At 37.0% G+C, this 14,285-nt stretch overlaps 2 protein-coding genes across 4 annotated transcripts; both read left to right on the top strand.

Moving 5' to 3' along the window:
- LOC109229088 (beta-xylosidase/alpha-L-arabinofuranosidase 2) lies at positions 1,293-7,059 on the top strand. The gene is made up of 7 exons (XM_019394406.1): positions 1,293-2,185; positions 4,320-4,607; positions 4,704-4,873; positions 4,959-5,056; positions 5,301-5,651; positions 5,798-6,208; positions 6,306-7,059. Exons 1-7 carry the CDS (start codon positions 1,721-1,723, stop codon positions 6,875-6,877), a joined length of 2,355 nt encoding a protein of 784 aa, XP_019249951.1. The 5' UTR covers positions 1,293-1,720; the 3' UTR covers positions 6,878-7,059.
- On the top strand, positions 9,012-11,640 carry LOC109229089 (mRNA decay activator protein ZFP36L2-like). Of its 3 annotated transcripts, XM_019394408.1 has the most exons (5): positions 9,012-9,270; positions 9,813-10,399; positions 10,591-10,650; positions 10,748-11,170; positions 11,238-11,640. In XM_019394408.1, the coding sequence occupies exons 2-4, from the start codon at positions 9,830-9,832 to the stop codon at positions 11,120-11,122; spliced, it is 1,005 nt and encodes a 334-aa protein (XP_019249953.1). In that variant the 5' UTR covers positions 9,012-9,270; positions 9,813-9,829; the 3' UTR covers positions 11,123-11,170; positions 11,238-11,640. The 3 variants fall into 3 exon arrangements, with proteins under 3 accessions (XP_019249953.1, XP_019249952.1, XP_019249954.1); XM_019394407.1 differs by having other exon boundaries at positions 10,748-11,640; XM_019394409.1 differs by lacking the exon at positions 9,012-9,270 and adding an exon at positions 9,647-9,743 and having other exon boundaries at positions 10,748-11,640.

The following is a 14,285-nucleotide window of genomic DNA, read 5'->3' on the forward strand; positions in this document are numbered from 1 at the left end:
GCTTAAGGTTCTTGGCAAAAATGAAGGAATTTCATTAGTGTTTGGATTTGAGTATTTGGTGGAGAAATGTTGATATGGAGGCGTAGATTACAGTGACCGGAAGGATTAACTCAAGGTGGTTTTATGGTGGTTTTGGGATAGCTTCGTTGCCGGAGATCCAGCCGGCTTCTGTTGGAAAGAAGAAGGTTTAATTTCTGTTTTTATAATAAGAGTATTTGTTTCTAAAAACCTACATGTCATTTAAAGAATTGGTTTGCTTTGGGTTTTCTTGTTTTTCATCTATGGTGAAATTTTTTTTTTTTTTGAAGAAGGGGAAGTAAAGATGAAGGTATGTGGGTCCACAAAAATAAAGGTTATTTTTTAAACTGAAAAGAAAAAGAAAAGAGCAGAACAGAATTTATGTCCTCACGCGCTCAATTTGTAGTGAGACACAATTGATTTGCCATATCAGCGCAAAGTGTTTACTTGATATACTGTGTAAGTACTTGAAGTGTTTAACTGGAAATAGTCTCAATTGAGGTGTTCAACTGATCGTTGTGGACAACTTGAAGGGGCTGTCTATGTATTTCGCCTTTCCTAATACTGCTAATAGTGCCATCAACCTATATGGACTATCTGGAGTACAGTAGGACACTGTGAGGGCCCATTTGATAATTGGTTATATTCTTTTATTACATCAAGAGACTGGACGAAAAAAAGGAAAGGAAGTATTACGCTATTAATTATTTAATTAAGTTTGAACTCTCCACTTTCATTGCGAACGTGATGGCTAATAATTTTTCTTCTTGGCTAATTTGCTACACGAGAAACCTAAAACCTCTCGTCAAACCTTCTTCAGCAACTAAATCACATATAAACAGAAATTAATTAGATCATAAACCGACAAGTTTAAGTTTTATGCATAAAAAGTATTACAAGAAACTCTTATTTAATATGTATTGCCTAACAACGAGTAAATGGTAAATTACCCCTAATAACATAGTATTAAATTATGTTGATAGTGTAAACTAGATGGAAGTGTTTGTTTTTTTTTTTTACTTTTTACTTTCTCCATTTACGCAACTCGCTCTAAGTACACTTTGACCTTGTGTAAAGCAATCATTTTATTCTCCATTTCTTGGCTATTATCTACTACAAAGCCGAAAAAAGAGCCAGAGCCGCCCTCTATCTTTCACGAGACTTACAGATTCAAACAATACAAAAACCGCATTGACCTCTCTCTCTCTCTTGGTTCAATATTATTGTTATATAATGCACATACACATCAACATCCTAATCAATCCATGCAAATTGTGTATCCAATTCTTTATGGTTTTACGCACTAAAAAAGTCACTGTCTACAGACTCTGCAAGGAACTTCCAAACAAACAAAAAGTTGTTATAGAAATTCGAAAACAAGAAAAAAGCCACTAAAAGTAGAAATCTTTCACGGACCCCATTTTCTCATCTTGCAGAATTTTATTGGAGAAGAGAAAGTGTTCAAGTGGGCAGATTCTTGTACTTGTATGGTAATAAAACAAGTCACAATTAATGATTTTTTCTTAGCATTTATCCATCACGGGTTACTACAAAACAATATTTGTTTTTTAATTACTACCACCCTAATTATGCAAGTTTCCTCTCTATAAAAAACCACCCTACTCTAACACTAAAATTTGCCTCTCTTTTCATATATTTCTTCTAGTGTGTGTGTATTCTCTTAGTTTTTTATAGAGAGGTCATGAAGAACAGAGGGATGGCCTTTTCATGTAATGGCAAAAATAGCCACTACTCTGTTTTCCTCTGTTTCTTCTACATTCTTGGCTTCATGTTTAGTCATTCTCTGTTAGAATTCAAGCCGGTTTTGGCTCAGAATTCGCCCGTTTTCGCTTGTGATATCACGAGCAATCCTGAACTGGCGAATTTAACATTCTGCGACGCGTCTTTGACGGTGGAAACAAGGGTGAGTGATCTGGTGCAGAGATTGACATTGTCTGAAAAGATTGGATTCTTAGTGAGTGGTGCAGGTGGTGTGAGTAGGCTCGGGATTCCACGCTACGAGTGGTGGTCTGAGGCATTACATGGAGTTTCATATACTGGTCCAGGAGTACATTTTTCTGGTTTGGTTCCTGGTGCTACTAGTTTCCCTCAAGTCATTCTAACTGCTGCTTCTTTCAATGTCACCTTGTTTGAAACCATTGGAAAGGTAATCTTAGATTCATTTGATTCCATTTCTTCAGCTTTTAATAGTTTTGTTGTTTAATATTTTATACAATCAAGTTAAATAAGAGATAATGATATGTGTGGATTAGTTATCCAAAAATAAGACAAATAAGTGGAGAGCACTCTCGACCAACCAAGAAGTTATGAGTTCGAGTCACCCCAAGAGCAAGGCGGGGAGTTCCAGGGATGTCGAGGGTCTATCGAAAACAGCCTCTCTACCCCAGGGTAGGGATAAGATCTGCATACACACTACCCTCCTCAGATCCCACTGGTGGGATTATACTGGGTTGTTGTTGTTGTCGGTATATATAACTTAAAATCTTTAGTTTCTTGATGACACTCAGGGGCGGATGCACATTGGTGCCGAAAAAAAATATTAAATGTGTTTACTAATATTCTGTAAAAATGAAGCAAGATATAGCAATGACATCGCTTCCTGGCAGAGAGTACTTCTTGGTCCGCTGGTCAAGCTCGTATTTGGGCTTGTAAAGGTCGTAGATTCGAATTTGAACCTAGATTTTCTATTTCTTGAAGATCTTTGAGCGAATATTTTTGTTAAAAATCTAAGGCTAAGGAGAATTGAACCTACACCTCCTTTGCAATAATATTCAACTAAACCATTGGGCAAAGGCTTTCTTGTGAAAAATGATATTAAATACTAATACTTATTTTTTATTTATTTATGTATGACACTGAGCTCCATCCTCCTTCCATATGTTTCTTTGTCTAGTATTTTTGTCCAAAGAGTTAGGAGAAATTTTTTAATCTGTATTTTCTTAAGGAGTTCAAATTCATTAGAATTCTGTTCGGATATTTTTGGAAAAAAAGGATGAAATTTCTTTTATGAATGTTGATAGAAAGTGAAGTTTAATTCTTGACGTACGTTGCCGACGCACCATTATTTTCAAAACCGCCTTTTTTTTGTTCTATTAAAGAGACCTTTGTCCAGTTTTATGGCTAATGCATGCTTAGGTTCCGTCTTATCTACGCTAAGTTGATTGCCACAAAAAAACATTATTATTATTATTATTATTTTACTTTGGAACTAAGGTAGCCTTTTTGGCTAAAGGAATCTTAATCAACAGAGCTAGTTTTTTTATTAATTAAACAGAAATAATGAAATGGCAAGTTTACATTATCTATGTATCTTAACATGTTGTATTAGGTAATATGTCTTATATTCTAGATTATTAGTCTACTTTTATTTACCTGTTTTATTTTTTAGGTGATCTGATAGTATAGATTTTTTTATATACTAGTATTTTATAAAAGTTAAACTTTATGCAAATGTATATATCAGAATGATTCCAGCTTGTAATGTGGTTTGCTTAGTCAGGTAATGCATGAAACAAACATTTCGGTTATTTATTAAACAGTTATGCCTGAATAGCCCATTCACCAAATGGTAATGACAGGGATACTAGTAGAAAAGCTACTACATTTAATTTTTATAAATTTTGTACAGCGGAATTTTCCTTTTCTCTATGTGAAATCAAACTCTTGATAGGAAATATGAGGCTTTAGTTTCATTTTCATGTACTTATTACTTAAATCTAATAGAAAGCAATTGCGAATCACATATCAAACAAATTAATTCTTAATTAGAAACGACCTTGAGTGTCAGGAGTGAATTCAATTGAACCCATCATTTTCGACGTAAACCATAGATGAATATGTGTGAGTAACTCTTAGAATCAGGGGGCGGAGCTAGAGTGTCTCGAGCGGATTCGGCCGAATCCAATAGCTTTGGTTCGAACTTTGTATTTGTCTTAATAAATTCATTGAATATATATAAATTATTAACTTAGAACCCAGTAGCTCAAAACGACTAAAATTCTGAACCCATAAACTTAAAATCCTAGCTCTGCCTTTGCTTAGAACACATCATTTTCGACGTACAAATTCAGAATTTTGAACAAAAAAGGGCAGCCCGGTCCCGCTATGCGCGAGGTCCGGGAAGGGCCGGACCACAAGGGTCTATTGTACTAGTCTTACCCTGCATTTCTAAACTCATGACCTCCTGGTCACATGCCAGCAACTTTACTAGTTATACCAAGGCTCCCCTTCAGAATTTTGAACAAATTACGATTAAATACTGGATCCGTCGCTGCTTGCAGGTGGTATCTACCGAGGCAAGGGCAATGTACAATGTTGGTTTAGCAGGATTGACATATTGGTCTCCCAATATCAATATTTTCCGCGACCCGAGATGGGGAAGAGGCCAAGAAACTCCAGGAGAAGATCCAACACTCACCAGCAAGTATGGTGCAGCCTATGTTAGAGGCTTGCAACAAACAGATGATGGTAGCAAAGATAAGCTCAAGGTTGCTGCTTGTTGTAAGCATTACACAGCTTATGATGTTGATAATTGGAAAGGAATCCAAAGATACAATTTCAATGCTGTGGTTAGTTCTCTATCCTTGTGATATTTCACTTAAAACATCTAGTCATTTTAGCCGTATCTTTTAATAAGATAGTTGCTTTGCTTCCTTTGTGAGTAGGTAACACAACAAGATATGGATGATACATTTCAACCCCCATTCAAGAATTGTGTTCTTGAAGGAAATGTCGCGAGTGTGATGTGTTCATATAACCAAGTTAATGGCAAGCCAACATGTGGTGATCCAGACCTTCTTGCTGGGATTATCAGAGGAGAATGGAATTTAAATGGGTATAATATTATGTTTTGTTCATTTTTTTGCTTTTCAAAAGAGTTAGAAGAATCTATACTACTTATACGAGTATGCTTAAAACAGATATATAGTTACGGATTGTGATTCATTGAATGAGATATTTAATTCTCAACACTACACCAAAACACCAGAGGAGACTGCAGCTTTGGGTCTAAATTCAGGTGAACTATTTTCTAACTCTTTATGTTTAGGGAATAATGCATTTCAATCATATATATATATATATATATATATATATATATATATATATATATATATATATTCCTTCTGTCACAATTCCGTGTCCAGTATAACATCATGACATAAACTGGGACGGAGGGAGTATTATCGTACCATTGACCTCTACTAAGGTTCGATCTTCGTATTACTAAGTCAAGAATCTGGTATGTATCTTGAATGTGACAGGGGTGGACCTAAATTGTGGATCTTGGCTGAGTAAATACACTCAAGGTGCTGTTAACCAAAAACTTGTGAATGAATCAGTTATTGACAGAGCTATCTCAAACAACTTTGCAACACTAATGAGACTTGGATTCTTTGATGGTAATCCAAGAAAACACATTTATGGAAACCTTGGCCCCAAAGATGTCTGCACACCGGAAAACCAAGAGCTTGCTCGTGAAGCTGCAAGGCAAGGGATTGTCTTGCTGAAAAACGCTGCAGGATCGCTACCTTTAACTCCCTCCGCCATCAAGTCCTTAGCGGTCATTGGTCCTAATGCCAATGTAACCAAAACCATGATTGGCAATTATGAAGGTACATTGACATATCAGACTTGCTATGAAGAGTTACTCACCTGTTATTATAGGTCAATAACTTGATGCTATAAATATTCTGTCGGTGCACAGAACTTAAACTCTTCCTAAGTCTTGTTTTTTCTCAATCATTTCCGACTTTTGCAGGCACTCCATGCAAGTACACAACTCCCTTGCAAGGCCTAACAGCCTCAGTTGCCACAATTTACAAGCCTGGATGTTCTGATGTGTCTTGCAACACTGCCCAACTTGACGATGCTAAGAAAATAGCATCCACAGCTGATGCTGTGGTCATGGTAATGGGATCTGATCAATCTATCGAAAGAGAAAGCCTGGACAGAGTTAATATAACGCTTCCTGGACAACAATCAGTTCTAATAGCAGAGGTTGCTAAAGTTGCCAAGGGTCCTGTAATTCTTGTTATCATGTCTGGAGGTGGCATGGACGTACAATTTGCAGTCGATAATCCTAAGATAACTAGCATTCTTTGGGTTGGTTTCCCTGGAGAAGCCGGTGGTGCTGCCTTAGCAGACGTCATATTTGGATATTACAATCCAAGTCTGTCTCTCATTTCCATTTTCAAGAAAGTTACATCAAATTAAGATCTCGATTTTCTCTATATTGACTAAATAGCTTAAATTATTGAATCTTGTAGGTGGAAGGCTACCAATGACATGGTATCCACAATCATATGCAGACGCGGTTCCAATGACTATTATGAACATGAGGCCTGATCCTGCCACAAACTACCCTGGCAGGACTTATAGGTTCTATACCGGTCCAACTGTTTTCACATTTGGTCATGGTCTAAGCTACTCTCAATTCAAACACCGCCTAGATCAAGCGCCAACATTTGTATCCATCCCTCTCGAGGAAAAACATACTTGTCGTTCAACAAAGTGCAAGTCTATTGATACTGTTGAGCAAAGTTGCAGCAACGTGGGATTTAATGTTCATCTTAGAGTTAAAAATATGGGAAAGATTAGTGGAAGCCATACAATTTTCTTATTCAATTCACCTCCCTCAGTCCATAATGCACCTCAGAAGCATTTGTTGGGGTTTAAGAAAGTCCATTTGACAGCACAAGAAGAAGGGGTTGTTAAGTTCAATGTAGATGTTTGCAAGCATTTGAGTGTACATGATGAGCTTGGAAAAAAGAAAGTTGCATTAGGACAACATGTTCTTCATATAGGAGATTTGAAACATTCCTTCACTGTGAGGATTTGAAGAGCTCGAGATAACTTCATTTTCTTTTTTCTCAAAAGAGAAATATGACAAGATGAAAAAATCTGAACATTGAATGAATTGAGACAACTGTAACAAGTTTCTTATCTTTTTGCCGATTTATCCATCTTAACTAGAAGAATCAAAATCTTGAAGTGAAATGAAGCTATCTACTAATTCTTGTATATTTCTTCCAGATATCATCTATGCTATTGTTACCTCATAAAGAGACTACTGCTCAAATACATTGATCATTTTAGCATTTAAACAAACTTTAGGAGGCAAAATAAATCTACACAGTATAGTTGCCCTCCAAAATAATTGTCACGACCCAAAATCTGCCTAGTCTTGATGATACCTAACACAACCCGCTAGGTAAGCCAAATAACAGTCAACACAACTCCTATGAAATTAATAAGTGAAATAACCTAATTTCTTCACAATACCAAAGGATTGGTCGTACAAGTCATGAGCCACTAAAATATAGATCTATAAAGCTAGCATGAAATAAATACAACATCTGTTTGGAATGTACATAAACAGATAACAATCTAAAACTACCAAAGACAAATGATAGCTATATCCGGAAAACCAAGTACATCTTCAGTGCCAGCTCCCGTCATCCACAGCATCTCAGCTCCAAAATAAAGGACTTACTACTTCGTTGAATCAGGCGTGCTATCTGAGGGTGATTAAATTCTCTAACTTGAGCTATCTGAGATGACTGATGAAATTTCTGACATGCTTGAGTTTTCTACTACCACTCAGCGTAATTCTGGTCAACCTCGTCGTTTTTATCAATTATCTTCAGATGATAGGCGTACAGTTCCTATTGTCGATAAAGGTTCTACAGCGGCGAAGAAGTCAGGTAGATACATGCCATCACTTCTTCTGGCACCAAGAATGGGAAACAACTCTATATCCTTGCAAGGTACAGAAATGTTAGAGATGTACGCAAAACGTAGCCATCTCCCTCCCTGAGCTAAGCTCTGAACGTAACCTTCTGCTATCTCAGGCTACTCAAGGAGTACCATCTCGGAGCCAACTACAACGGCTACTCAGAGCATAGGATTAACAATTTCAATATATGCGAGTTTGTAGGATGTACAAAAAGAGCTCGAGAGGAAACGAGTCTTTGTATTAGCCTATTGGGCATGGGGGCGGAAAGAGATGCCAGAAGCCTGACTGCAATAAATTAAAGGTGCAAAGAGGATGACTATATACTGTAAAGCGCATGGTGGATGGAGGAGGTGCTAGCACCTGGGATGCACTAAAAATGCGAAAAGGAGGACAAACTACTTCATAGCACACAGTGGTCGGAAATGATGTAGTTGTTTTTGGAAGTTGCACTACAGAAGCACGTGGTCGATCAGGCCTTTTGTTGGGGGGAAGAGATGCAAGGTAGAAGGATGCACTCGTAGTACTGAGGGCCAAGTTGTCTTATGCACATATCTAGGTGGTGGACGTTGTTGCCAATTCCTTAGTTGTTCAAAGAGTGCACAAGGAAACACCTTATTTTGCAAAGCCCATGGTGTCTCTTTGATGGTGGTGGGATATGCCCCAAGAGTGAACATGGAGGCACAAATTTTTGTGTTTCTCACAGGGGTAGGAAGAGGTCATGTGCTATCAAGATGCACTAAAAGGCAACAACTAAAAAGCAGCGACTCATTCTTCCTCCTTAGTAAACATGGACTCAGGTTCAATTCATTCACTCGATCGAGAAGCACGCTAAAAGGCAACGACTCATACCACTACAGGTATTGGTTCCCTTGTTGATGAAGGTTTCATCATCTACTTCCAGTCCCTTAGCTTGCATTCATAGAAGCAGGATGACAGACCCTCTTGCCTGGGAATTGAAAGAAACGAACATATAAAAGCTTTAAGTTCAGAAAAGATACCTTGAACTGTTTGTATCAAGACAAGTTTAATTGGAATGTTGGTTAAGCGCGGACTAATTTGTTCAGACAATCACATGCTTTCCAAAGTGAAGGATAATTACTTGAATAAAAGTCGTTGATATAATAACTGAATTTGGCTATAGCGTTATTACGTTTTAAATTTTAATTATTATTTTTTAAAAATTATTCACTATTTGAGTAGACGCTAAATAGGGAAGCTATTGCAGGTAACCGGAAAATGAAGACTCTGTTTTGGCGGTGTAGAAAACTGCTGACGGATCCTATAAATACAACGTCTTCTTCATAACCAAGAATTAGGGTTCATAAAATCACTATCAGTAGAACTCTTCTGCTTCTAAACCTAGACGAACTCTGAAAATACGCATCACAAACATTCTCTGAAGTTCAAAATACTCAGAAATCGCACGCATACGGTTTCGCATTCAAAGTTCGAAGAATATTCACGAATCTGCATGAATGAATTCACATCTCTTTGAGGTTCTCTTCTCAGTTGATTGAATTTATCGTTAATTTCCGCATTAATTTCTCATTTTCATATATGTTATCCGATTTTTGCGCCTCGATTCCGATTCAGTAAAGTTTGAACATTTTGTGAGAGGTCAAACTCAAATCTCGAAAGCGAGCGAACTGATTTTAGGTTTTAATATGTTCATTTGACATTCTATCTTGTTGTTAGTCAGTTAAATTTTTTGAATTTTATGTGCTTCTGAATTGTGATTGCTAGAATTTGGATGAACTTACGGTAGCAGTAATGATTAGGAAAACTCAGATCGTACGGAGGTTCTTTTCTTAATTAATCATACTTATCCTAAATTTCCGCATGAATTTATCATTCTCATGTATATTATCCGATATTCCGACTTGATTTCTTCTAACAATAAAGTTTGAAAATTTGGCGGGAGCTCATACTCAAAAATCGAGATCGAAAGTCAGAGCGATCAAACTTTAGTGTAAAGATGTTTAATTAATACTATTCGATTTAAATTAGGGTTTCTTTTTGATTTTGTTTGTGATTGCAGAAGAATTCGAAGAAAGCATGGATTTCTTTTACGGTGACAGTAACGATTCGCAAGCTTCCAAAGTCCAGTCCTTGGATGTTTCACCAATCAACTCTCAAAACTTCATAGGCCGTGGCCGTTTTTATCCTGGACCAAAAACTCGGATCCTCGATCCTTACGCTTCTTCAGATAGTTCTGGTAGTTCTGCCAATAGAATACTCTCTCCGCTAGCCCGATACCTCCATTCCAGATCGCCGGTGCCGTTTGCCAGCGATTCGCCGGAGCGTCGTTCTCTGATCAATACTAGCAGCAGAAGCGGTTCCGGCGGCGGGGGCGGCGTTTTCCGTTCGCCTCTAGCTTTGATTGAGAACATCGAGATTCCGCCAGCGTTCAGGACTCCGGTGAAAGTCGAAGAGGATGTAGTAGTCATGGACGGCATTCTCGTTGAGCCGAAACATGGCGCAAGAGCTAAATCTTTGCCGTCAACGTCAGATTCCGGCGGAAGATTGTCGTCGTCAACATCAGGAAGTGATAATAGCTCTCACAAGTCTGAAGTTTGTCGGTGGTGGGGGGATTCGGGCAAGTGCCGCTTTGGTTCCAAATGCCGGGTCTCTCTCTTCTCTTTCGTCTCTCTCTTTCTCAAAGGAATATGATCCAATGCTTCTTGAATATTCTTGCGCTCATTGCACGGTTGAGATCAACTTTCTTGTTTTGACAATGATCTCAACCACAAATTTTCTCATTAGTCAACTTTACTAAAATCCACAACTCTAAAAACATTTATGTTTTAATTAAACAGTTTGTACACGGAAAAGAAGATTTGCGCCCAACTGCCTTCGCCAACAGGAATCAATCTGAGGTATTAACAATTTAACTTAATGTATTTACTGCTAAATTTAAATTAAAGTTCATTGTGAAAAATCATTGTGATCATCTTCCCATGGTTATGCTTGTAGGCACCGAGCAGCAGGTCATACAGTTCAGGATCATGTGCATATGGACCGAGGGGCCGATCTGCTCATCACCAGGCCCACTCAGCCGCGTCTTCAACAGAATCAGCAGCAATGGCCACGCCTACTACTGTCAAAAAAGTCGTGTCAACTAAAGACAAAGAGCCCCCAAGCAGCGACAGTAGCCCCAGTTCCACCACCTCCACAATTGCTATCTCTGGCACTGACTGGTCTCCCTTGGATGATAATATCGAAGTTTCTTTGCCTTGTGGTGAAAAATGTCCTTCTAGGGAAGATGTTGATGCTCATATACAGACTGTTCTCTATGGTCTTTCTGGAAGGAAGAGATTGCCGGTATGTGTTGAATTTTCTGAGGAGTAGCTGTGCCATATTCCCAAGTCTCTCTTCTTGCCATCAACTACCAATAAGGTAATCAAGAGCTGTTAGTTACTTCCTTGTGTTCAAAAGGATTGTAACTGCTTTTGTTTCATTGCAGATTTGACAACTTCAGGAGTACTATCATAACAAAGACAATATACTGTCAAATAATATCTAGGATATGAATGGACAATTGGACATGGATCATACAACATAGAATTGCTTAGTGTTTTTGGCTGATACAGAATCAAACTGGGAACATACTAATAGCTGGTATGAAGGTTTGCAGGGGTCTTGCCCCAAATGATCTCAGTTTACCAAAATCAAGATGTTCAATATTCTTGTTTGTAAATTTGCTTCCTGAATGTTGAGCTTTTGTATAAAAAAATCAACATAACATCACCTACATATTGCAGCTGATAGTCCCTGAATACTCTGAGAACTGTTTGCTTAAGGCAATTAGGTTCAACTTTACCAATCAATCAAAGTGAGAGGTACTAAATTTGCCTTGATCCTTGCCATGATTGTTTTTAGGTATAACTTCGCAATTGTACAGTTTCTTTTGTTTTGCTAGTATTTTTCATTTCACCCAGTAAATAGGTGAGAGAAGTAACTTGTTCGAGGTACAGGATAACACTAGGACTGAAATTCGTAATAAATCATTCAAATTTTGACGTCTTGGCTATAAAAGAGAGTACATGGATTTAAATTCTATTCGAATTGTGACAGCTTGACCATTTAAATGTCTTAGCAGAAACTTATCGTGCTAGTGTTTGAGAAACAGTATAAGGTTCACCCCTTGTAGCTCTAAATTTGTAAAGTGTGTTAATAAAATCAAATTTCCTTTGTTTTAGTAGCTCAAGCCGCTAGTTTTACAAAGAAATGCTGGTCGTCCTTAAGGTGTGTTAGCCACAAAACAGTTCTGAAAGTTAACATTTACTTATAGGGAAAAAGAGGATCAGATTATATGTGTTTGCCTTGGTTTTAGTCAATCTATGAATCAGGCATTTGAATTTCACTGTTGTGCGTAGCAAGTTAACGTATCCTTTTAAGGAATATCATTCTCATCTGTTTAATAATTTGTGATGAACCTGAATCTCCACTCACATCTACCAATTAGATTAGTTGGCTCAACAAATTTTTACCGTGATGGGGTGATTGCAAGTGGGGAAGGAAGTCTGGACGTTGGTTTTCGCCAGTGCCGGGTGGTAGGAGAAAGAGGAGTTGATGTTTTTATTTTCCCATTTTTCTCTGCGTCGAGATTTCTAAATTTAATCGACGAAAATAACCTGAATTTTTACCACCGTAAAATGGCATGGCAGTTTATGTCACCAAATTGGCTGAAATGATTTTTTTGAGGTTCAGGCAACTACATAACAATAGAATGATTTAGTAGCTGCATACCATAATTTAAAGGAAAACATTTGATGTTTAGAAGATATGAGGATCTCCAGTACCCAATTGCTAATACTTATTACTAATGTTTAGACTAAGGGGTGGTTTGGTAGAGTGTATAAGAATAATGTTGAATATGGTGTATTAGTAATGCTGGTATTATTTATGCTTGCATTAGTTATGCTGACATATTTTTTATTCATTGTTTGGTTTGATATATTAAAATATTACACAATTCTTAAAAGGATTGTTTGTCTGCAAAAGTACCCTCATAACTAGTTCATCACTTTATCTTTTTAAATGAAACATATGTTGAGGAATGTATTTATATGAAAAAGGTTTAAAAATATTATTTGATTTGTTTACCTATACTGGAATATAGAACTTAATATTTATTTATAAAGTAAATATGCTAAGTATTTATTTATTTACTAGGGATATAATTTTATTTCTCACTTTCTTGGATTATTTCAAACTTGCATTAATATAATAGCATATTTTAATCAAGCATAAATTTTGAAGGACAATTTTGTCTTTAACTAAGCTAATGCGTGCACTAAAACCCATTGCATTGTTAATACCATAGTTTCTTGTGCATTAGTTATGCATAAGATAATACCAAATAGAGTGTATAACCAATGCTTGCATAACTAATACATAAGTTCAAAAAGTGTACCAAACAAAGTATTACTAATACACAAAGCTAATGCAAGCATTACTTAACCTAATGCATCCTACCAAACGACCCCTAAGATTAAGGATTCATTGCTCTGGTTTAAGCTGAACGCCTATTTTTTTCCTCTCCTTTTTCTTTTCCCTTTTTGAATTCTAATGGGAGGAGTGGGCTCATGAATACAGAGGCAGATCTAAGATTTTTATAACATGGGTGCACCACTAAAGAAAGGAGAACAAAAAATAAATTCCATGGAAATTGATCCTTGCTCCTCTAGGTAAATAACTCAATACTTAACCATGTGCACCGTTTAACCTCTTTAGAGCATGGGTGCCCACCAGACAATATTAGATCAATTCTAGAAAATATGTACATAAAATATCTAGTTTGACCGAAAGACCATGAGTTCAAGTGCCCCATAAAATAGGCTATAAATCCGCCCATGCATGAATAGAGAAACACTATAGTAGAAAGGCATATTAGGACCTTTTCCGAAAAAAGGTCCAAATAAGCCTTTCTACTATCCGAAATTGAGCACATTTGTCCTTCGTTAATACTTTAGCCCATATATGCCCTTATCGTCACATAGTTGGTCCATATATGCCCTTTTCGAAACGGATTCCACCCAAACGAATTAATTCTTTCTTTAATTGTATTAAAGTGTATTACAAACAGTATTTCCTTTTTATTAGTACTTTTTTTCTTTGCCTTTCTCTTTTCTTTCTTCTATTCTTTTTTCTTTTTCTTTCTCCCATATCCGATTTCCTCCATTGTTGATGCCTTCTCCATTTTCGTCACCAATATCACTTGACAAAACTCATGAATTCCTGCTAATTTTACTATCACAAACCCCACCGGTTCATCTGATTTGAAGGGGATAAAATTAGTAGGAGAAATTTTTCGATGGTATTAATTGGATGAAGGTAGGATATGGTTATTCAGATTTTGAAGGTCTTGTTCCCTTCAAATCTGACCTTCAAAATCTGAAGCTCCACAGTGAACAACACCTTCAAAATCTGAATAACCATATCCTACCTTCACCAAATTAACACCACCGAAAAATTTTCCCGATAATTTTCATCACCTTTTTTTCAAAAG

The sequence above is a fragment of the Nicotiana attenuata genome, chromosome 7 (genome assembly GCF_001879085.1).
Source record: "Nicotiana attenuata strain UT chromosome 7, NIATTr2, whole genome shotgun sequence".
NCBI lineage: Eukaryota > Viridiplantae > Streptophyta > Magnoliopsida > Solanales > Solanaceae > Nicotiana > Nicotiana attenuata.

What these genes read in the sequence shown, in the direction of transcription:
- LOC109229088 (XM_019394406.1), top strand. Translation starts at nt 1,721, where the DNA reads ATGAAGAACAGAGGGATGGCCTTTTCATGTAATGGCAAAAATAGCCAC. An exon ending in GATACAATTTCAATGCTGTG is followed by an intron (nt 4,608 to 4,703) that starts GTTAGTTCTCTA and finishes CTTTGTGAGTAG; the next exon opens with GTAACACAACAAGATATGGA. An exon ending in GGAGAATGGAATTTAAATGG is followed by an intron (nt 4,874 to 4,958) that starts GTATAATATTAT and finishes TGCTTAAAACAG; the next exon opens with ATATATAGTTACGGATTGTG.
- LOC109229089 (XM_019394407.1), top strand. Translation starts at nt 9,830, where the DNA reads ATGGATTTCTTTTACGGTGACAGTAACGATTCGCAAGCTTCCAAAGTC. An exon ending in GCTTTGGTTCCAAATGCCGG is followed by an intron (nt 10,400 to 10,590) that starts GTCTCTCTCTTC and finishes TTAATTAAACAG; the next exon opens with TTTGTACACGGAAAAGAAGA. An exon ending in CCAACAGGAATCAATCTGAG is followed by an intron (nt 10,651 to 10,747) that starts GTATTAACAATT and finishes TTATGCTTGTAG; the next exon opens with GCACCGAGCAGCAGGTCATA.